We start from the raw sequence: 23,513 nt of genomic DNA, 5'->3' as shown, positions 1-23,513 counted from the left end.
ATTCTAACACTTTAGCCACAGATCCACTTCAGATGTTAACAGGAGATGCGTTTCATAGACTTTCCTGCCCAGGCTGGCTTTGAACCTCAATCCTCACATCTCAGCCTCTGGGTAGTTAGGAACCACTGGTGTGCTTGGTTTCTTTCTTTTTTTTTTTTTTGGTTAGTTGTGGGGTCTGAACTCTGGGCCTGGGCGCTGTCCCTCAGCTCTTCAACTCAAAGCTAGCACTCTACCACTTGAGCCATAGTGCCACTTCCAGCTTTTTCTGTTTATGTGGTGGTGAGGAATCGAACCCAGGGCCTCATGCATGTGAGGCAAGTGCTATTACCACTGAGCCACCTTCTCAGCCCTCGGCTTCTTTTTTATTTGGGCAGTACTGTGGTCTGAAGTCAGACCTTGCTCTCACTAGGTAAGCCCTTTATCATTTGAGCTGCACATCTTAAACCACCCTCCACTTTTTCAGGTAGGGCTCCCCCACCCAGTCCTGAGTCTTGATCTCAGGGTCTGGGCACTGTCCCTGAGCTTCTTTTGCTCAAGGCTAGCACTCTACCACTTAAGCCACAGTGCCATTTCTGGCTTTTTCTGTTTATGTGGTACTGAGGAATCAGTATGCTAGCCAAGCACTCTACCACTAAGCCACATCCCCAGCCCCCAGGGCTTTTTGGGACTGGGATACCTTCTACATCTATCTCCTGCATAGCTGGGATTACAGGTGTGAACTAAAGCACCTAACTCACTTTCCCTTCCTGAAGTGTCTCCTTTTCACTTCTTCTTCTTTTTTTTTGGGGGGGGGGGTCCAGTCGTAGGGCCTGAACTCTGGGCCTGGGCGCTGTCCCTCAGCTCTTCAGCTCAAGGCTAGTGCTCTACCACTAGAGCACAGCGCCACTTCTGGCTTTTTTCTTTTTGCTTATGTGGTGCTGAGGAGTTGAACCCAGGGCCTCATGCATGCGAGGCAAGTGCTCTACCACTGAGCCACCTTCCCAGCCCCTCCTTTTCACTTCTTACTAACACAAACTTTTGAAGGTCCGGCTGATGCACATTGCCACGAATAACCCTGCTTGGAGATTCTGTTTCCCAAACCCTTATTCTTCGGTAGTATAGTATTTATCCTCCGCACAAGATTAGTGGTGGTTCATGCATGGTTTCTCCCTCTCAACCATTAGGAATTATAGACGTTAGGGCCAAACGTTCGATCCTCACCAGAACTTAGTTCGGACTCGAGCACATAACAGGTGCTCAGTAAATACTTGTTAAATGCATGGATAAATGCAATAAAACTGTACTCCTTAGCCCCTTGGTGTCCCTCACCGACAGCACATTCTCTAGGTCATTAACTGAAGATCGCTTCCAACCTACCCCAGACAATCAGAACAGGCCTCGACCCCACCTAGTTGAAGGATGGGTCGGCGCGAGCTTCCTAGTCGGTTTAACACGGTTTTCTACTCCAGGCCTCTAAGCGGTGGCTGAAAGAAGAGGGTAGTAGAGGTAGTTAGCCGCTGAAAGTCCGAAAGCACTCTCTTCTGCCCAGTAGAGTAAAAAGCAGCTTAGACAACAGACCCTCCTAACTCCCCGAATACAACTCCCCAACACTCTTACCTTCACGGGAGGGGTGGGAACTCCCTCTGACCGGCATCGTTGATGACCAATAGATGACCCGATTCAAGAGTTTTAGCCAATAGCTGCGGACCAGAGGTCAGTGGAAAGGCGGGACATGGTTGCTAGGGAAAGGCTAGGGGGGGTGGGAGGGGGGCGGGGCGCGACGGGAGGCTCCAAAGGACTCCTTGGTTGCTAGGAAGGGGAGGTCACAGAGCGCGGCACGGGGATTGGGCATCGTCGGGAGGGGGTGGGGTCTGGGCGGTGCCCACCGGCGCCCGGGCGAGGAGTGGGCACGCGAGCTGGAGTTCCGGCAGTAGGCCCCATCTGTGTGCCGGCACCTTCACCATGGCGTCGGTGGAGCTGGATTACACCATCGAGATCCCGGATCAGCCCTGCTGGAGCCAGAGTATGGAACAAGGGTGGGGTCCAGTCGTGGGGAGGTGACCTATGAGTCTGCGGGTCCCGAGCGCACCGGAGGCCCCGCCCCTTTACGGCCCGCCCCCTCGCGGCCCGTCCCCCTGTGGGGGCTTGATGGTCTCAGACTTGGCGGGTCGCCGAGAGCCCCGCCCTCCGCGAGCCCCGCCCCAGCTCGTGGGTCCTTCCCAGCCCCGCCCCGCCCCGCCCAGGCCTGGAGTCGGCCCGCTCCTGCTAGTCCAGGGTTCTCAGGCCCAGCCCTAGTTTCTTAAGTAGCTGGGGGCCGCCTTGAGGCCCCGTCTGGTTCTTTTGTTTGGGATTAGGCTTCCCACCCGCAGGCCCGCGTCGCCAATGGTGGCTGAGGGTTACACCCATTATTTTCCCCGAAGGAAACAGGTCCTCAGGGAGTCTGAATCTCAGAGAAGCCGGAGTCAGAACCCATCATCTCCCACGCTTCCTGGCAGTGGTTAACAGAACGCTGTGGAAATCCTAAATCCTCTCTTTAGTAATGAGATAGCCTTTGAAAAACTGACCACTGTGAACTTGAGTTTCTGCCTCTGCAAATCCAGGGTAACAGCAGAAAGCTTCCCTGAAGGAATGTTGGTTGCACAACTGAGATTATTTATGTAAAGGAGCCCGCACAGGGCCTGACGCCGAGGGAACTGAATTATTGGCATTTAGGCCAGTGCTTAACCACTCGAGCCACGCCCCCAGCCTTTTAATTGGCATTAAGGATTAACATTGTTCCTCTTCCCCCCAATAATATTGAAGGTAAATGTGTGGGAGGCTGCACTTTAAAGCAGATCTATGTCACAACTTACCCCTGAAGGGTAAGGGTAAGTTGGGAGGTCCAGAGGAAGGCTGGTCTGCTGGAAATCAGAGTAGAGCAATGTTGGAGCACAGGTCAGCCTGAGCCCAGCATGTCTGTCTCCTGCAGCGTCGAATGCACACCACCAGTCTCACGGCCCAGCAGCTTAGCTTCTTATTTTGCTCTTACATTGCAGTGACCTTCACCATGAACTTGATGGTATCTTTACTTTTCATGAAATCCTGTATCTACTTACTGAAATCAAGTCCAGATTCCTTAGCATGACAGTCAGTTTATTATTTATTTTGTCCTGGTACTGAGACTTTAACTCAGGGTCCTGGATGCTGTACCTTTAGCTTATTTGCTCAAGACTAGCCCTCTACCACTTGAGCCACAGCACCACTTCTGGCTTTTTCTGGATATGTGTTTCTGAGGAATTGAACCCAGGATGTCATGCAAGCACTCTACCACTAAACCACATTCCCAGCCTGCTTCTGCTCTGTCCCCTATCTGAAATGTCCTTTCCCCTCATTTGCTTAGCCCAGCATGTAAATTGTAGCTCAGATGCTGCTTTTCCAGGAGAATCTTTTCTTGTTGTTCGTGGGGCTTGAACTCTTTGCCTGAGCACTGTCCTTCAGCTCTTCAGTTCAAGGCGAGAGTTCTACCACTTGAGCCACAGCACCACTTCCGGTTTTCTGGTGGTTTATTGGAGATGAGAGTTTCACAGACTTTGCTGCCCAGGTCCAGGAGAATCTTTCTAGATGTTTATAGTAGCACTGTATGTTCTTTGGTTAAAATCTAGGAGGGCCAGGCGCTGGTGGCTCATACCTGTAATCCTATCTACTCAGGAGGCTGAGATCTGAGGATCGAGGTTCAAAGCCAGCCCAGGCAGGAAAGTCCGTGAAACTCTTTATCTCCAATAAACCACCAGAAAACCAGAAGTGGCACTGTAGTTCAAGTGGTAGAGTGCTCACCTTCAGCTGAAGAGCTGAGGGACAGAACTCAGGCCGAGTTCAAGCCCCACAACTACCAAAAAAAAAAAAAATCTAGGAAGAGAGGTGTAGTATGCCTGAGCTCCCCTAAAACAGATACCTCTGATGGGTTGCTTTTCCCTACACCTGTACCTGTTGGCTTAGGGCTCCTGGGCCTACAGTTACAAAAGTCTTGACATCTGCATGAGATGAAGTCTCATAGAATGCCATCAGCTGCACAGGTCTGGAGCTACCTTCTATAGGGACAGAAGGGCACAAACTCTGCTAAAGTGGGCAGGCCAGGCACTGGTGGTTCATGCCTATAGTTCTAGCTACTCAGGAGGTTGAGATCTGAGGATCAAGGTTCAAAGCTAGCCCATACAGGAAAGTCCAAGAGACTATCTCTCCAATTAACCATCAAAAAGCTGGAAGTGGAGCTGTGGCATAAGTGGTAAAGCACTAGCCTTCAGCAAAAAAGCTCTAAGACAGTGCTCAGGCCCTGAATTCAAGCCCCAGGACATTCTCTGTCTATCTGTCTGTCTGTCTCTCTCTGTCTCTCTCTGTCACACACCCACACACATACGGATAACCGGAGGGTCTTGGTTCAAATTTTTGCTCTTAACTAACTCTATGGCTTTGGGCAAGTTATTGAACCTTACTGAGCCTCAGATTCTTCCACTGTCAAATAGGAATAACGGTGATGTCTATCTCCCAGGATTGGGAGGGTTAACAAGTGTTGGGTGGAGTGAGTGTGCTTGGGAAGGAGCAGGTCCTGTGTACACCATTTCTTTCCCTGGGAAGGTCTTTCCACCAGAGGATGTTTCCTCCCAAATACCCCAGCCTTTTGGAGGCTGCTGGGCTTGTTAGAAAGCACTTCCCCGTTCTTGAACCACAGTGAGCCTTCCTGTCAGTTCTACTTTCCGCTTAGCATTAGCTGTGGCTTGGCCTTGGGTTAGTTGCTGCTGTCTCAGAAGTGATGCAGGCACAGACATCCTTCAGGGAGCTGGGGTTTGGGGGAGCAAGGACTTATAAGCAGGTGGTTTCAAAAACCATGTGGATTATTATGATAGGCTCAACACAGAACAAGTACTTCCTCTTCCTCTTTTTAAGAACCGGTTTAATGCTTTCAATGAATCTCCCTTTTCCAAGAGAAATACCTCCAAGGCCTTCAGTCATTCCTCTGAGTTGTGTTGCCTGCAGACAGACCTTGATTTATGATTTTCCTTCTTAGAGGGGCATGCTAAGTGCTGGCCTGGGCATCGAAAAGTGGTTCATAAGAATGTGGGATCCTGGACTTCTCTGAATTCATTTGTTTCCCCTTTGCAGAGAGTTCCCCAAGGCCATGGCTGAACGGGAGAGATGTTTTGTTTATTTGTTTTGTTTTTTAAAGAGGGGGAGGTCTCAGACATAGCTCTTTTGTAGTTAATGTCTAAGGTGTGCAGCAAGGTCATATTTGATTTGTAGAATTGCTTCCCTCCTGTATTTGGAATCAAAATCACAGAGGCCAGCTCTGCTGTGAGGTGAGTGGCAATGCTCGCACATCAGTTTGCTGGAAGGCAGCTTCAGGCTTGGGTTGGGCAGAGCCCTGGGCTTTGTGGACCAGGCTGGGCAGTGAGACTTCTCCTCTTAGGAACTCTACCAACCAGCATGTGGCTGCCAGTGCTGAACATAGCCTACTAGCACCTTTGACTTGGAGTCTGCCCTTCCCATGGTTTTCTTGGGCCAGTGATTCCTTGTTCACCTAATCCTCAGTCCTCTTTCATTTCTTTGCGGGGCGGGGGGGGGGGGGGGGGGGGGGTGGGAGGGGGGGGAGGCTGGGAAGGGATGGGAAGGGGAAACAAATTTGTTTTATTTTGTTCCTAGGGTAGGGTTGTGGATTTTGGGGGGGGGGGGGGGGGGGGGAGGGATTGTCTCTTAGATATCCCACAGCTCTGTAGTATCCTATTGTTGCATTCCTTTGTCAGTTTTACTCACTGCTGCTGTTGGGGTCTAACAAGGCTGAGGTGCCCAGTTAGCCTTGGCCTGTGGGGCCAAGCCAAAGCTAATTTGACCACTCACATTTTTCTGTAGGTTTGGGACTGGTGCCTTTCTAGGTGTGTGTGTGTGTGTGTGTGTGTGTGTGTGTGTGTGTGTGCCTGTCAGTACTGGAACTTTGGGACTGGTGCCTTTCTAGGTGTGTGTGTGTGTGTGTGTGTGTGTGTGTGTGTGTGTGTGCCTGTCAGTACTGGGACTTAAACTCAGGGCATGGGTGCTGTTCACTCAAATCTGGAGCTCTACCACTTGAGTCACAGGTCCACTTCTGGCATTTTTTTGGTGGTAAATTAGAGATAAGATTCTTAGAATTTCCTGCCCGGGTTGGCTTTGAACCATGATGTAGCCATCCTGTTGTCTTAACATAGCTTTCACTGGGGCCAGGAAGGTAATACTGAGGTCTGGACCACCCGAGGGGCTAGGGTGAGGGATGGAGCTTCGGGAAAACTGACAGATTCTTGGTGAGCAGCTAAAGTATAAATGTAAGGTCTTTGAGGAAGTTGCTGGAGAGAGCAGGGTTCTGGTAGGAGGCTGTGGTATGCTTTGAGTAGAGGGGATTGAGTCAAAAACTTTTAAGATCTGCTGGGTGCTGGCTCCTTAGCTGCTCTAATCTTAGCTGCTCAGGAGGCTGAGATCTGAGGATCCCAGTTCAAAGCCAGCCCAGGCAGACAAATCTTAGACTCTTATCTCTAATTAACCAGCAAAAAGCCATAAGTAAAGGTGTGGCTTAAGTGGTAAAGTGCCAGTCTTGATGAACAAACTAAGCAAGAGTGCAAGGCCCTGAGTTCAAGTCCTAGTACTGGCAGAAAACAACAACAACAACAACAACAACAAAACTCTTTAAGATCTGGTTTAATCATTTAATTTCAGCATTTGGAAGGCTAAGAGGATGGAGGATCTCAAGCTAGAGGCCAACTTGGGCTAAAATAGTAAGACCGTTTCTCCACAAAATAAAACAAATCAAAAGGCCTGAAGTGTGGCTGAATGGCCAAGCCCTTACCTAGAGTGCATTTAGCCCTGATTTTTTTCTTCCAGCACTACAAAAAAAACCAACAAAAGAAAAATCTTAAAAGCAATCACTAAGCAGACCTCAAAGCCCCAGGAGGGAGGAAAATGAGTGAACACTTGGTCCTAGCCTTGTTTGTGGGATTTCAAATGATGTGGTCACTACCATCTTTGAAAAGAGTTTCATTTATTTGCATCTTCCTGTCTTTCACCCCTGAATGGAACCCTTTTTTTTTTTTTTTTTTATCAGTCGTGGGGCTTGAACTCTCAGCTCTTCAGCTCAAGGCGTGTGCTCTACCACTTGAGCTACAGCGCCACTTACGGTTTTCTGGTGGTTTATTGGAGATAAGAGTTTCATGGACTTTCCTGCCCAGGCTGGCTTTGAACTGAGATCCTCAGATCTCAGCCTCCTAAGTAGCTAGGATTACAGGCATGAGCCACCGGCGCCCGGCTGGAACTCTTTCTAAGTGCTTACTCTCTGCCAGGTGCTTTGTTAGGCACTGATTTGAGGTCCAGATCTGACACATCATTTGCCAGCCCTCTTTTATTCTCTCATGTTGACCCTGTCCACACCCTACCCACAATCCAACCTGCCAGGAATTCCTTTCATTAGCTTATTGGTCCTCACCCCTACCTTGTGAGGTGAGAGGACTTTTTTTGTCGTCGTTTGTTGTGGGGCTTGAACTCTGGACCTGGGTGCTGTTCCTCAGCAGTTCAGCTCAAGCACTTTATCACTTGAGCCACAGCGCCACTTCCAATTTTCTGGTGGTTTAGTGGAGATAAGAGTCTCCTGGACTTTGCTGCCGGTGCTGACTTTGAACCATGATCCTCAGATCTTGCCCTTAGTACCTAGGATTACAATCATGAGCCACCAGCGCCCAGCAGAGCATTCTTAAGCCTGTTTTACAGGTGAGGAGCAGGTGCCAGGTGAGAGGTGATATTTCTTGACCAAAGTTCTTCCAGATTTCAGCTGGAGAGCCTTCCTCAGCCTGTATTTGCAAAGATTTCAGTGGCCATTAGAAAAGGGCTGCCCTGATACAATGGCATTTCTAGGAAACAGGCACAAAGAAAGGGGGTGTCTATTAAAGTATTTTTATTACAGCCCCAAATTGGAAATAACATCATGTTCAATAATAGGAGACTGGTCACCATAAATTACGAAACATTCTGTAGCTGCTCTGTAGCCACTAAAAATAATGCTGTAGACATATATAAACTGACAGGGAAAGACATTTGCAATATATTGCTAAACGGAAGAAAGCAGATTACAAACAGTATGATTCCAATTTTATTAGGTATTCATTGTCTCCTTTTTTTTTTTTTTACAGTGAGCATGCATTGCTTGCGAAGTAATAATAATTTTGATTTATTGAACTCTTTGTGCTGGGAACATTGCTAAGCCTGCTATAGTCAGGATCTTATTGAAGTGTTTAAGATTATCCCCATTTCACAGATAAAGAAATTGAAACAAAGAACCTCCTCAAGGGCTGTTTATAGTCCAAGTGACAGAGCTAGACATTTGAACCCTGGTATGTACTGGTGGTGGGCTCTCAATTCTGTGTTGGTCTTTACAAAGTAAATTGAAGATAGTGAGGGCTGGGAATGTGGCTTAGTGGTAGAGTAGTAGAGTGCTTGCCTTGCATGCATGAGGTCCTGGGTTCAATTCCTCAGTATTACATAAACAGAAAAGCTGGAAGTGGCACTGTGGCTCAAGTGGTAGAGTGCTAGCCTTGAGCAAAAAAGCTCAGGGACAGTGCCCAGGCCCTGAGTTCAAGCCTCAGGACTAGTTTAAAAAGTAAATAAAATCAGCCGGGTGCCGGGTGGCTCACGCCTGTAATCCTAGCTACTCAGGAGGCTGAGTCTGAGGATCAGGGTTCAAAGCCAGCCCGGGCAGGAAAGTCCGTGAGACTCTGATCTCCAATAAACCACCAGAAAACCGGAAGTGGTGCTGTAGCTCAAGTGGTAGAGCACTAGCCTTGAGCTGAAGAGCGGAGGGACAGCACTCAGGCCCAGAGTTCAAGCCCCACGACTGACCAAAAAAAAAAAAAAAGTAAATAAAATACAGAAGTAATGAGATGTTACAAAAGTATTTCTGGGGAGCAGAGACAGTAGGGGATCTTTTGGTCAGTTGTGTTAAAAAAAAAAAAAGTAGGAGGTTCTTTGTGTTTTGATTCTGGCTTACCAGTAATTAACACACATGTTGTACCACAAACCCATTTTCCTTATCAGCCCTCTCCTTTGTCTTCCTGCTAGGTCCCTGGGATACACATAATCTCATTTATGCCTGAGTTTATGGCTTGCACTGTTGCATGACATACATATATATTTGTAATTCTTGTATTTGTAGAAAAATTGTGGATGACAGGGAACCTGGAAGATTGAATTGCCAGTGTGGAAAAGAATACTTAGGCATTGCCACGGGGCTTCTGGGTGTCCTTGACCTCTTCTTTACTGCTTTGATGGGACCACTTCCCCTATTGTTGCTGTTTCCAAGTATCATTTTAACTCCCCTTGCCAAAGCCATAATATATTTTTTTCATGTTGCTAGGAGTTGAACCCACGGCTTACCATATGTAGGCAAGTGTTCTATGCTGAGGTACATTCCCAGCCACATATTGAGCTTAGAAAATGGATTTAAAAAAAAAAAATCAAGGCTGGCTCTAGTAGCTCACACTTGTAATCCTAGCTACTCTGGAGGCCGAGATTTGAGGATTGCAGTTCAGAGCCAGTCCAGAGCCAGTCCAGACAGACAAATCTGAGATGTATCTTCAATCTACCTGCAAAGAGCTGGAATAGAGATGTGACTCAAGTGGTAGAGGGCCAGCATTGATTGAAATAATTGAACAAGAGTTTGAGGCCTTAGTTTAAAGCCTAGTGCTAGGCACATACTAGTACACACACAAACAAACACATACCAAAAAAAAAAATCAAGGAAAAAATTGCTTCTAGTCTAAGATAATTGTTGTTAATATTTGATTAACTTTTCTCTGCAGTAAATATGTGTATAGATGTGTATTTACAGAATATTCTTTTGATGATACCACTTTCCAACTTGTTTTTAACTTAAATGTGTTACTATTTTTTAAAAAATTGTGATAAATGCACACAATAGAATTTATCTTTTAAAATGTACAATTGTGCCCGGTGCCAGTGGCTCACACCTGTAATCCTAGCTGCTCAGGAGGCTGAGATCTGAGGATCTCGGTTCAAAGCCAGCCTGGGCAGGAAAGTCCATGAGACTCTTATCTCCAATAATCCACCAGAAAACTGAAAGTGGTGCTGTGGTAGAGCCCTTGCCTTGAGCTGAAGAGCTGAGGTACAGCATCCAGGCCCAGAGTTCAAGCCCCATGACCGACCAAAAAAAAAAAGTACAATTGATTGGTTTTTATTATAATTATAGAATTGGGGATCATCACTGCTCTGTAATTCTGGAACATTTTTACCTCATCCATATCAGCAGTCTCTTCCTGTTCTCTCTTCCCTCCTGGCCCTGACAACCACAAGTCTGCTTCCCATCTCTGCATTTGCTTACCCTAGATATTTTATATAAGTGGAATCATACAATATGTGACCTTTGGACCTTACTTTTTCACTTAGCATGTTTTCAGAGTTTAGTTGAAAACAGTCCTTTATTCCTTTTTATGACTATCCACTGTATGGATGTACCACATTTTTAAAATCCATTTCCACTAGAGGAGTGTTTCTTCTACCTTTAATTAGTATGAACAATATTGCTCTGAAAATCTATGTACAAGTTGTTTTTTTTTGCCAGTCCTGGGCCTTGAGCTCAGGACATGGACACTGCCCTTGAGCTGCTTTTGCTCAAGGCTAGCACTCTACCACTTGAGCCACAGCACCACTTCTGGTCTTTTCTGTTTATGTGGTACTCAGGAATTGAACCCAGGGCTTCATGCATGCTAGATAAGCACTCTACCACTAAGCCATATTCCCAGCCCGTGCGTATAGGGTTTGTGTGGACATGTTTTTAGTTCTCTTGGGTGTATATCTGAGAGTGGAATAATTAGGTCATATAGTAACTTTGTGGTTTTAAAAATATTATTATAAAAGGCATGTACAAAAGGGTTACAGTTATATGTCAGGTAAAGAATACATTTCTTTTTGGACAATGTCACCCCTTCTTTTGCTCTCTCCCAGTTTTTCCTTTGTGTTACTAAAATATATTGATTGTTACAATTTCACGGGAAAAATTTTATTTTGTAATACTAGAATTTGAACTTAGGGCCTTTTATAGCTCAGATTACCGACTTTTTTCTAAGACCAAACTTTGATCCTCCCATTTACACTTTCTTCATGTAGCTGGGATGATAGGCACATACCACCATACCCAGCTCTTTTATTGGTTGAGATGGGTCTCGTGGACCTGCCCAGCTGGCCTTGAATCTTGACCCTCACCATTAGCCTCCTGAATGACTAGAATTACAAATATAAACTATTATACTCAGCTCAAACTTGTGACTTGAAAATATTTTCTCCATTTTATTGATTTTTTTCACTATTTTTGGATAATGGCCTTTGAAGTACAAAAGTTTTAAATTGTGTTGAAATTCCACTTTGTTCCTGTGTTTTTGGCGTTACAGCTAAGGAATTATTGGCTTTTTTTTTTTTTAAACTCTGGGCCTGGGCACTGTCCCTCAGCTCTTCAGCTCAAGGCTAGCGCTCTACCACTTGAGCCACAGCGCCACTTCCGGCTTTTTTCTTTTTGCTTATGTGGTGCTGAGGAATAGAACCCAGGGCCTCAGGCATGCAAGGCAAGCACTCTACCACTGAGCCACCTTCTCAGCCCCTTATTGGCTATTTTAAGATTACAAAGATTACATTTATGTCTATGATCTACTTAATTGATTACCGAATATTTCTATATCTGCCAGTATTTAATTTTTTTTTTTTGTCGGTCATGCGGCTTGAACTTTGGGCCTGGGCACTGTCCCTCTGCTCCTTAGCTCAAGGCAAGGGGTCTACCACTTGAACCACAGCACCACTTCCGGTTTTCTAGTGGTTTATTGGAGATCAGAGTCTCATGGACTTTCCTGCCTGGTCTGGCTTTGAACCCTGATCCTCAGATCTCAGCCTCCTGAGTAGCTAGTATTACAGGCATGAGCCACTGGTGCCTGGCTCTTCTCTCTCTTTCTCTCTCCTCCTGTCCTCCCTTCCTTCTGTCCTCCCTTCCTTCTCCTCTTTCTTTCTTTCTTTTCCTTCCTCCCTTCCTTCCTTTCTTTCTTTTTTCTTTTCTTTCTCTCCTTCCTTCCTTCTTTCCTTTTTTCATGTGTGTGTGTGTGTGTGTGTGTGTGTGTGTGTGTGTGTGTGTCTGTGTCTGTGTGTGTCTGTGTATCTGTCTGTCTGCTGGTCCTGGGTGCTGTCCTTGAGCTGCTGATGCTTCTTTTTTTTTTAAAAAAAATATTGTTATAAAAGTGATGTACAGAGGTACTAAAGTTCCTTAAGTCAGATAAAGAGTACGTTCCTTTTTTTTTGGGGGGGGGTCAGTCGTGGGCCTTGAACTCTGGGCCTGAGTGCTGTCCCTCAGCTCTTCAGCTCAAGGCGAACGCTCTACCACTTGAACCACAGAGCCACTTCCAGTTTTCTGGTGGTTTATTGGAGATAAGAGTCTCACTGACTTTCTTGCCCAGGCTGGCTTTGAGCGGTGATCCTCAGACTCAGCCTCCTGAGTAGCTAGGATTACAGGCGTGAGCCACCGGCACCTGGCAAGAGTATGTTTCTTTTTGGATAATGTTACCCCTTCCCTTTCTCTCTCCCTGTTTTTCCCTCCCGCATCTCTACCCACAAGTTGTGTAGTTCATTTTCAACATAGTGTCTATCTGAGCTTCTTTTGTTCAAGGCTAGTGCTCTACCACTTGAGCCACGGCACTAGATGAGTCTCCATTAAACTTTCCTGCTCAAGCTGGCTTCAAACTTTCATCCTCAGACCTCAGTCTCCTGAGTAGCTAGGATTACAGGCATGAGCCATAAGCACCTGGCTCCTCCATTTCTTTCTTGAGATAATGTTGATATGTAGTCCAGACCGGCTTCCAGTTTAGGATCCTTTTACCTTAACCTCCTGAGAGCTCAGAGTACAGGCATGCACTATCATGCCCAGCTTGTGACTCTGTCTTCCCCATGTCATTTCCCTCCCCTTTCCTATTTATCTGCTCACTGCTCTTGTTTAGGCCTTCACCCCACCATTTTACATGATATAGAAGCCTATCTGCTCCCACTAAGCCCTGTCAATACAGTGGAGACCTAACTTAGTGTGATGATTGGGGTTGGGGTGGAGAGAAGGTGTTGAGTAGATCATCAGTGAGGGCTAGTGGAAGTGAAGAGTAGGTTAACTCTGCAGGCAGAATGTGCATTAGCAAAGCATAAACACAGAGAGAGGCCCATCATCCTGAGCAAGAGAGTAACAGCAGTTTGTACAACAGGGTGGAGGAGTCAGAATCCCCATGTGGCCATAAATCCCCGTGGCTATAACAATTGCTTCATACTCTAGAAAGGGAACCAAAAGATTACCAGCTCTTCCTCCTTGGGTCCATCCTTCACCGAGTGCCATGGTGCCAGAATGCTGGCCACTGGGGCTGCGGCACTAACTGAGACCCAGTTTCCTGCTTTCATGGAACCTAATCATTAGGGGAGAGAGACAGACATCAAATTCATAATTGTGTAAGTCAGTAATCAGTACAGATTGGATCATGGCCACTTCTACATTTTAGAATCTTCACCTGTTCCTCATTGCTATGTAATAAATAATCGCTGCTTCCTCAATGGGATCAGACCCTAGTCCCATTTTTGGCCCACTGTTCCTTCCCATCCCCAACATTCTACCCCTTCTGCAGGAGTGCTTGCCACATGCCAGATGATCTATAACATCTCCATGGCGCCCTGCCCTGCGCATGCTCTGTCTACCTAGCATGCTCTCTGATTGGACCTTCAAGGCTACAGTAGCAAACATGTTTTCCTTTGGAAAGACTTTTCATGGTCACAGTTTCTCCTGGCCACGTTTCCAAGATACCATGGGCTTTGTGTAATAATAGCACTTCATATATAGAGTCAGAGGGGGGGCAGTGTGGTTCTAGTAGGGAGGTCATGACAAGGCTCTGAGTTAGAAAGGGGAGCCCAAGGCACCGGGAAGAGCACGTGTTAGGGGAGGGGAGATGCCTACCAGTAAGGAGGAACACCTTGGAATATAGGAGCAGTTTCCAGTGCCTGGCTGGAGAGCTGACGAACCAGTTGTTCCCTTTAAGAACATCAGGGAAAGTAAAGCGTTGGTGGCTCATGCTTGTAATCCTAGCTATGTCTGAGGCTGAGATCTGAAGCCATAGTCTGAAGCTAGCTGGGCAGAAAAGTCCCAAAGAAATTTTATTTCCAGGCTGGGCATCGGTGGCTCACACCTATAATCCTAGCTACTCAGGCGGCTGAGATCTGAGGATCTTGGTTCAAAGCCAGCCTCAGAAGGAAAATCTGTGAGACTTTTATCTCCAATAAACTACTAGAAAAATCTGGAAGTGGTCCTGTGGCTCAAAGTAGTAAAGCACTGGCCTTGAGCACAAAAGCTCAGGGACAGCTCCTAGGCCCTGATTCAAACCCTAGGACTGACATTCAACAACAACAACAACAAAGAAGTCTTTTTTTTTTTTTTTGGGTCTGGTTGTGGGGCCTGAACTCTGGTTCTGGGCGCTGTCCCTCAGCTCTTCAGCTCAAGGCTAGAGCTCTACCACTTGAGCCACAGCGCCACTTACAGCTTTTTTCATTTTGCTTATGTGGTGCTGAGGAATTGAACCCAGGGCCTCAGGCATGCAAGGCAAGCGCTCTACCACTGAGCCATCTTCCCAGCCCCCCTTTTTTTTTGTCGGTCATGGGGCTTGAACTCTGGGCTTGGGTGCTATCCCTCAGCTCTTCAGTTCAAGGCAAGCGCTCTACCACTTGAGCCATAGCTCCACTTCCGGTTTTCTAGTGGTTTATTGGAGATAAGAGTCTCATGGACTTTCCTGCCCAGGCTGGCTTTGAACCATGATCCTCAGATCTCAGCCTCCTGAGTAGCTAGGATTATAGGCGTGAGCCACCAGTGCCTAGCCACAAAGAAATCTTATTTCTAGTTAACCAGCAGAAAGCCAGAAGTGGAGCTGTGGCTCAAATGGAAGAACACTACCTTGAGCAAAATAGCTAAGGGACAGAGCCCAGGTCTTGAGTTCAAGTTCTAGTATGGGCATAAAAAAAACAAAACCAATGCACATCAGGGAGAGGGAGTCCCTTCTCAGGCAGCTGCAGGGAGAGGTAACCAGGGAAGGGGTCAGAAATCCACTAGCTCAACCTCAGAGTCAACCAGGTCCAAACAGTAGCAGTTGATTATTATCCAGAAGGTCGCTAAGGCCTGGGTTTCTCTGAGGACAAGATGAGGCCCAGAGGTGGGGGTGGGGAGAAATGGGGGAGATATTTGGAGCCACCTGAGTCAGATCAGGAACCCAGGTGAGCCTCAGTGAAGGCTGGGAGTTGTGCAGAGACACTGGCAGCTTCTGTGGGTGCAGGCAGTTAATCTCCGAAGGCCAGAGTGCCCCCCCCCCCCGCCACTAGAGAGCAGGAACATTGAACTTTTCAATCACATTAATTTCCACAGGAAATTGTTGTCTTCCTTTTGTCCAAAGGTTAGTGATTTATATTTACCATCCTCTTAACTAGCCTTGAAATTTACTGTTGCCAGGTCACCACCAGCATCCATAAATTGCAGGGTGGCAGCGGAGCATAGCCAAGTGGCTTGGTCCTTGGAAGGGTCCACAGCAGTCTTTTGAGAGGGCAGCTGTGGAGCTACAGACAGTCCTTGTGCAGATGTCTCCACTCACTTCACAGGGGAACTGTGAGAGAGGCGTCTATTGGACAAGACTCCAGGAGGCTTCTGCAGAAGCCGCTGCTGTGGAAGCGGCTGGCATGTGCCTCTTGTGCTTTCTGCTACGGCCTGGGCAGCAGCACTAAAGATGCTCAAGGAGCCAAGAGTGGGGTGCAGGCCCAGATACCCAGCTCTGCACTTTCTATGGGACCACAGGCGAGTCCCTTAACCACACTGCCTCAGTTTCCTCATCCGTGTCAATGTTGTCACAAGTGGTTGGTAAACATAGGTTGTGTTGTTCACTGGCAGAACAGGTTAGCTAGTTGGCTTCATGTCTCTGCTTACACTTTACCTAGTTCGTGTGTGTGTGTGTGTGTTTGCGCGTGCACGTGCATGTGCGTGCGTGCATGCGTGCGTGCGTGCAAGCTAGTCCTGGGGCTTGAACTCAGGGCAGGATGTTGTCCCTGAGCTTTTATGCTCAAGGCTAGCACTCTACCACTTGAGCCACAGCTTCACTTACTGCTTTTTTTTTTTTGTATTTAATCAGAGATGATTTAGTCAGGATTTTCCTGATTGGGCTGGCTTCTAACTGTGATCCTCAGATTCCAGCCTCTTGAGTAGCTGGGATTATAGGCATGAGCTACTGGTGCCTGACTCCAGTTCTCCTTTTATATTTTTCTGTCTGCTCAATCTTTTTCTGTAAAGGGCCAATAATACTTGAGGTTGTGTGAGTTCTATGATCTCTTTTGTAGCTACTCAGCTCTGTTATGTTAGTCAGAAAGTAGTTATAGATAATGGATAAGTTGGAAGGGTGTGGCTATGTGCTAATAAAATGTTACTTTTGTTTTTCTTTTTGTGGTGGTAGGGATTGAACCCACTGCCCCACTCATGCTAGGCAGGCACTCTACCTTGGAGTTACACCCCTTACCTCTCCAATAAAACTTTATTGGTGGACACAAAAACTTCAATTTCAGTTGGGTGCTGGTGGCTCATGCCTGTAATCCTAGCTACTCAGGATCCTCACCATCTGAGGATCATGCATTGAAGCCAGTCAATGAGCAACCAAGTCTGTGAGATTCTTATCTCCAAATAACTTCCAAAAAAGCTGGAAGTGGCATTACGGCTTAAGTTGTAGGGTACAATCCTTGAACAAAAAAGCTCAGGGACAATGCCCAGGGCATGAGTTCAAGCTCCAGGATCAGTATAAAAATCAAAACAAAACCTTTGTTTTTATGTCTCACCAATCTTCTGATTTTTTTTTTTTGGGTCCAGTTGTGGGGCCTGAATTCTGGGCCTGGGTGCTGTCCCTTAGCTCTTCAGCTCAAGGCTAGCGCTCTACCACTTGAGCCATAGCACCACTTCCAGCTTTTTTTTTTTCCTACTTCTGTGGTGCTGAGGAATCCAACCCAGGGCCTCATGCATGCAAGGCAAGCGCTCTACCACTGAGCCACCTTCTCAGCCCCTCTTCTGAATTTTTTTGGAAACAAGTCTCTCATGTAGTCCAGGTGGTCTTTTTTTTTTGGTCAGTTGTGGGGCTTGATCTCTGAGCGTCGATGCTGTCCCTCAGTTCTTCAGCTCAAGGCTAGTGCTCTACCACATTAGCCACAGCACCACTTCCAGTTTTCTGGTGGTTTATTGGAGATAAGAGTCTCACGGATTTTCCTGCCTGGTCTGGCTTTGAACCCTGATCCTCAGATCTCAGCCTCCTGAGTAGCTAGGATTACAGGCATGAGCCACCGGTGCCTGGCTCAGGTGGGCTTGAACTTGCAGTCTTGCCTCATATAGGCATGTTCCACCACATCTGGATTGATTGATTGATTAATTTTTTGTTGTCGTGGGGCTTAAATGCTGGGCCTGGGCGCTGTCTCTCAGCTCTTCATCTGGCTTGGATTGATTTTTTTTTCTACATTTCACAATGTAGAAGCTGGGGTTTGGGATGTAGCCCAGTGGTATGGTGTTTGCTTAGCATGTATGAAGCCTTGTGTTCTAATTCCTGACACTAAAACAACAAAAATGAACCCATAGGCTATATAAAAACAGGCATGGTTCAAAGAGTAGTGCACCAGTCTTTGAACAGAAAAACAAAATGGAGGCAGTGTTCCTGGTTCAGCTGATAGGTACAAGGTACTCCTGTAGTTTTTCCAGTGAGGTCTCAGTGCCTCCAGACAGATCTGCCGAGAAGCATTTGGATAGGAGCCACCGGGCAGGAGCCCTGTAAGGGGCCTGGAGTGTGGGAATGGCACCTGTTGGTTCCCTGCTTGTAGACACAGTGTTATTGGCTCTGGATGGGCCAGAATCCCCATTCTACCTCCGGTGTTGACACTGCACATTTGTGTTTCAGAGGACAGTGCCAGCCAAGATGGGAAGAAGGGAGGAACTCGACAGCCTGTCGTGATTCTCTTAGGCTGGGGTGGCTGCAGGGACAAGAACCTCGCAAAGTACAGCGCCATCTACCACAAAAGGGTGAGTACTGCAGGCATATGGAGAGTCGGTGGCTTGTGGGGGCTGCCATTTGTGGGGGGGGGGGAACCTGCTATCTGTGAATGTTCTGTGGTCAGCCCTAGGTCCCTGGCTGTCTCACACCTGGGCTTCAGTGAAAGCTGCCCACTGATGTGGCAGGCCTAGGAATGCTGTCAGGAGTGACTGACTGCGAGGAAGATGAGAGAGTCACAGGGTCTTTGGCAGAATTAACCCTGCCCCCCTGTGCTGCCAGTGTAGACCTCATGTGACCCTCTGTAGTCTTCTGACTTGCTTCCTTTCTTTCTCCCCAAGTCCCCCAGTGATCAGCCTTGTGCTCCCCGCTTGTGGAGTCAACCCAGACTTCCAGTCCAAACTAAACTGCCTCTCTGGGAGGCAGCCGCTGGGCTGGGCATGCTGGCATAGGTTATGGCCCCAGCACTCTCTCCCCTTCCCACCAGGTGGCCCCAGGCACCTTTCACATTCTCAGTCAGGGAGCCTCTTATAGCACAGTCCTGCTTCTCAGGCTGCTCCAAGAGTCTGAAGTAGAGGTTGTAGCAACTAGAGAGCACCCCTAGAGGGCCTGGTTATATTTTGGAAGCCCTGAGTGGTTCCCCCCTCAGGCCAAATATCCCCAAAGCTGGGTAGGGCAGGTGTGTTAACACAGACAGCCTAGCTCCCATCTGGAAGTCCTGGGCTGAGGAGTACACATCATCTGAAAGAACAGCTAGCTGATCCTCCTTCTCCTGCCTCCACTGGCCCATGTCTACAACTAGCCAGCAGGGAGGGGGGATGGGGGGTAAGAGGAGGTGGGGGGGGAATGAGGAGGATAAGAAGAGATGCATAGGTTTGAGTCTGAAGCCTTACTCTCCAGGGGTTCAGTCCTAAATTCCATGTGCTGACTAGGCCTGTTTGCCTGCCTTCTTCTTCTTTTATTTATTTACTATTTTTGGTGCCAGTTCTGAGGCTTGAATTCAGGTCCTGGGAGTTGTCTTTGAGCTTTTGGGCTTCAGGCTTGTGCTGTACCACTTGAACCATAGCTCCACTTCCAGCCTTTTGCTAGTTAATTGGAGATAGGAGTCTCACGGACTTTCTTCCTTAGGCTGGCTTTGAACCAAGATCTTCAAATCTCAGCCTCAATTGTGGTAACCCAGGATAGAGGGGTGAGGGCCATGAGGCTGTGGTGCCAGTGGAAGGAAGGTGGTGGGTCCAGAAGGTTGGCAGGAGGTAGAATGCTAGGTTAATGAGATGCAGAATGAGCATCACCTGGTGACGATGACCTCATGGTGTATTGTTCTAGGCTTTTCCTATGCATATCTTCTCTCTGCCTGTGTGACTTAGTGAGTGTACTGTCCCTAGCCTGCTTTTGTTCAGGTCTTGAGCTCCACCTTCTCATATTAATAAGTTTTCACTGAGTTTAGTTTCCAGCCTATGTCCAGAGGCTCAAATTGTACTCCAAGTGCCCTTCCTAGCCAAACTGGGATCCAGTCCAGAGTCACAACATTGCATCTACTTCCATCAAATTCTCTTGCTCCTTTAAGACCACATCGAGAACAGCACTTTTTCTTATGATTAAAAAAACAAAAAAACACTCCTAGCCAGGTGCTGTGGCTCACACCTGTAATCCTAGCTACTCAGGAGGCTGCTATCTGAAGATTGAGGTTCAAAGCCAGCCAGGACAGGAAAGCCCATGAGGCTCTTATCTCCAATAAACCACCAGAAAACTGGACATGGCACTGTGGCTCAAGTGGTAGAGGGTTTGCCTTGAGAGCTGAAGAGCTGAGGGACAGTGCCCAAGCCCTGAATTCAAGCCCCACTACCAAAAAAAAAAAAGGTTAAGGGACAGTGTTTAGGTCCTGAGTTCAAGCCCTAGTACTGGCACACACATACACAAAGTTCTTTTTTGTTATTGTTGTTTTGGTTGGTTGTGGGGCTTGAACTCAGGGCATGGGTACTGTCCCTGAGTTATTTTTGCTCAAGGTAAGTGCACTACCACTTTGAGCCACAACTCCACTTCTAGTTTTCTGGTGTTTAATTGAAGGAAAATGTTTCACTGACTTTCCTGCCTGGCCTGGCTTTGAACTGTGATCCTTAGATCAACCCTCCTAAGTAGCTAGGATTACAGGTGTGAGTCACCAGCTCTTGGCCACCAAGTTCTTTTTTTGTGACTTACTGAGGACACTGGGCTGCACTGGGATAACTACCAGGAGAGTGCAGTGGAACTTGAGAGACCCCTATCAGTCAGGGGGCTGTAGCTGGTGATTCTGGCTGTCTATCCCTGTGGGTGTTTCAAGAATCATACCCAGGTAATTCTCTCCTAGTTATTACCATCATTTCTCATTACTGCTATTGGTTGAGAGTTTACTTTGTGCTAAGTGTTGTTTTAATCACTTTTAAGATACCTTGGTATGTTGTCTGACTGGCCTTGAACTTGAGATCCTCTTAAGTCTACCAAATCCTATGATTACAGGCACAGTCCCAGTTTCAGGCTTTAAGTACTATCCTGGACTGAGGGGGTGTGGCAAGCATAAAACAATGAGGCCAAAATTGGATTTGAATATACCTTCAACCCCTGGAAGGCACCATTACATGGTGCCCAGACTGAAGCAGGGCCTTCAGTATAGCTGGGCTTTGTGGGCCCTGTGGAAGTCGGTGTATTGAGCTCCTTTGATTTAGTTTATGCCCACCGCTCTTGCCATGCCTGGACAGATACTTTGTTTATAGTTTTTTTTTTCCATTTAGTTTCTACCTCAACCTATGGCCAGGTAGGCTGGCTTTGGCTGCCTTTTCTAACTGGCCTAGGAGACCTCATTTAGAGGTTTTGTAATATACTTGGTGTAGGCAATGAGAGGTACAAAAGTCTAAAGGGAGTTTGGGCCCAAACTCAGAATTTTGAGGAACAATAGTATTGGTAGTATTTGGAATTTCAGGGTGAGTTTGAGAAGTGACCTTAGACCTGGGAACCAGGTTCTCTGAATGCAGGCAGTTACGGGCTCTACTTTCAGGACCCAAGTAGGAAAGTGACATGGACCGGAGATGGAGGTGATGTGACTTGGCTCAAAAGTGGCCTCTGGTGGTCAAGATTGGGACCTGCAGGCTTCCTCTCAAGGTGTCAGTCTCATGAGAAGTAGGAAGGGACAATGCAGAGCAGAATAGCTTTCAGCAAGATGTAGCCAAGCAACAAGGCCTTAAATGTGTGAGGTCTGGGGTGTGGGTCGTGGGGTGGGAACAAGAGTGAAGAGGCTACCTTCTGGGTAGCTCAGATATCTCCAAATCAGGTCTTCAACTCCAGGCCTCAAAGACCATCTTGGGCTGAGAAGGTGTGGCCCACATAAAGCACTGAATCCTAACTGGCCTTGAGTATACCTCCAACCCCTGCAAGATGTATGTAAATAGTGAGCTTGCATTCTGAACAAAATAGGGTCTTGAGCATGGCTGGTCTCGTTGGGTCTTGTGATCTTGAGGTTGTCGGGCCCCTCTGACTTACCCTGTGTCCTTCACCTCCACTGCATCCTTGGGGACTGACCAAGCCTCTCTCCTCTCCCAGGGCTGCATCGTGATCCGATACACAGCCCCATGGCACATGGTCTTCTTCTCTGAGTCCTTGGGCATCCCTTCACTGCGCATGTTGGCCCAGAAGCTGCTTGAGCTCCTCTTTGATTATGAGATTGAGAGGGAGCCTCTGCTCTTCCATGTCTTCAGTAATGCTGGTGTTATGCTGTACCGCTACGTGCTCGAACTCCTGCAGACTCATCGGCGCTTCTGCCACTTACGTGTGGTGGGCACCATCTTTGACAGTGGTCCTGGTGATAGCAACCTGGTAGGGGCCCTGAGGGCCCTGGCAGTCATCTTGGAGCACCGGCCCACCATATTGCGCCTGTTGCTCCTTGTGGCCTTTGCCCTAGTGGCAGTTCTGTTCCACATCCTACTTGCTCCACTCACTTCCCTCTTCCACACCCACTTCTATGACAGGCTACAGGACTCTGGTTCCTGCTGGCCTGAGCTCTACCTCTACTCAAAGGCTGATGAAGTAGTCCTGGCCAGGGATGTGGAACGCATGGTGGAGGCCCGCCTAGCCCACCAGGTCCGAGTGCGCTCTGTGGATTTTGTGTCATCTGCACATGTCAGCCACCTCCGTGAATACCCTAGTTACTACACAAGTCTGTGCATCGATTTCATGCACAACTGTGTCCAGTGCTGAGGTCTTGCTCCAGAAATAAACGCTGACACCTCCCTCCAGCCTCCCTCTGTCCTGGGGAACTGGTGGCAGTCTGCTTGCCCCAGAATCCTAGGGGGCAAGAGTGCCAGGCAGCTTTCTGTAGGAACCTTACAGTTGATTTGACAAATGAAACAGATGCTGATTCCTGCAGCATTTAGGTTGTAAAGGATTAATAAAGTTGGGGATGAGGTTAAGGATGGACCCTACTATTGTTTTGTGATAAGAACCCTTAATATGGGATCTACTCTTAAAAAGTTCCAAGCATATAATACTTAGTTAATATATTGTTAACCATAAATGTAATATTGTATAGCAGATAGCTAGAATGCAATCATTTTGTGTAAGTGAAACTTCTACTTGTTGCTAGAGTTTTGATTTTTTTTTGGTTGGTTGTGGGACTTGAACTCAGGGCCTGGGTGGTGTCTCTGAGCTTTTTCACTCAAGGCTAGTACTCTACCACTCTGAACCACAGCATCACTTCCAGTTTTCTGTTGGTAAATTAGAGATAAGAGTCTCATAGACTTTCTTGCCTTGAGCTGGCTTCAAACTGTGATCCTCAGATCTCAGCCTCCTGAGTAGCTAGGATTACAGATGTGAGCCACCGAAGCCCACTGAATTTGATTTTGTGTTTTTGTTGCCCTGGAGTTCATTTCTTCCCTCCCTCCCTTTTTTCCTCCCCTCCCTCCCTCCCTTCCTTCTTTCCTTCTTTTTTGGTTGTCAATTGTGGGGCTTGAACTCAGTGCCTGTGTGCTATTTCTGAGCTTCTCTGTGCTCAAGGCTAGCATGCTGCCACTTGAGTTATAACACCACTTCCGGTTTTTGAGTGGTTAATTGGAGATAAGAGTCTCATAGGGACTCTTCTGCCTGGGCCAGCTTTGAACCATGATTCTCAGGTCTCAGCCTCCTGAGTAGCTAGGATTACAAGCATGAGCCACTGGTACCGTTTTTTTTTTTTTTTAATTTGAGACAAGCTTTTGCTATGAGGCTAAGTTGGCCTCAAACTCTTCATTACCTGGCTTAACCTGCTGAGTACTGGGATTACAGATTTTGCTACCATGCCTGGCATTGAATTATGATTTTTTTAAATGGTAGTGGAGTTTGAACTCAGGGCAGGTGCTTTTCCACTTGAGTCACTCCACCAGCTTGAGTTTTGATTTCCTGAGTGAAAAGTGAGTTTTGTAG

General features: G+C 47.3%; 1 protein-coding gene across 1 annotated transcript; it reads left to right on the top strand.

The window, feature by feature from the left end:
* Window positions 1-1,865: 1,865 nt before the first annotated feature.
* Window positions 1,866-22,525, top strand: Tmem53 (transmembrane protein 53). Its single transcript, XM_013016931.1, has 3 exons — window positions 1,866-2,002; window positions 17,997-18,118; window positions 21,660-22,525. Exons 1-3 carry the CDS (start codon window positions 1,942-1,944, stop codon window positions 22,311-22,313), a joined length of 837 nt encoding a protein of 278 aa, XP_012872385.1. The 5' UTR covers window positions 1,866-1,941; the 3' UTR covers window positions 22,314-22,525.
* The last annotated feature ends 988 nt before the right edge of the window (window positions 22,526-23,513 follow it).

This window comes from Dipodomys ordii, unplaced genomic scaffold (assembly GCF_000151885.1).
Source record: "Dipodomys ordii isolate 6190 unplaced genomic scaffold, Dord_2.0 Scaffold33, whole genome shotgun sequence".
In the NCBI taxonomy this organism is placed as follows: domain Eukaryota; kingdom Metazoa; phylum Chordata; class Mammalia; order Rodentia; family Heteromyidae; genus Dipodomys; species Dipodomys ordii.
Note: the sequence above shows the minus strand (reverse complement) of the source record. Positions and strands in the feature narration are given on the sequence as shown.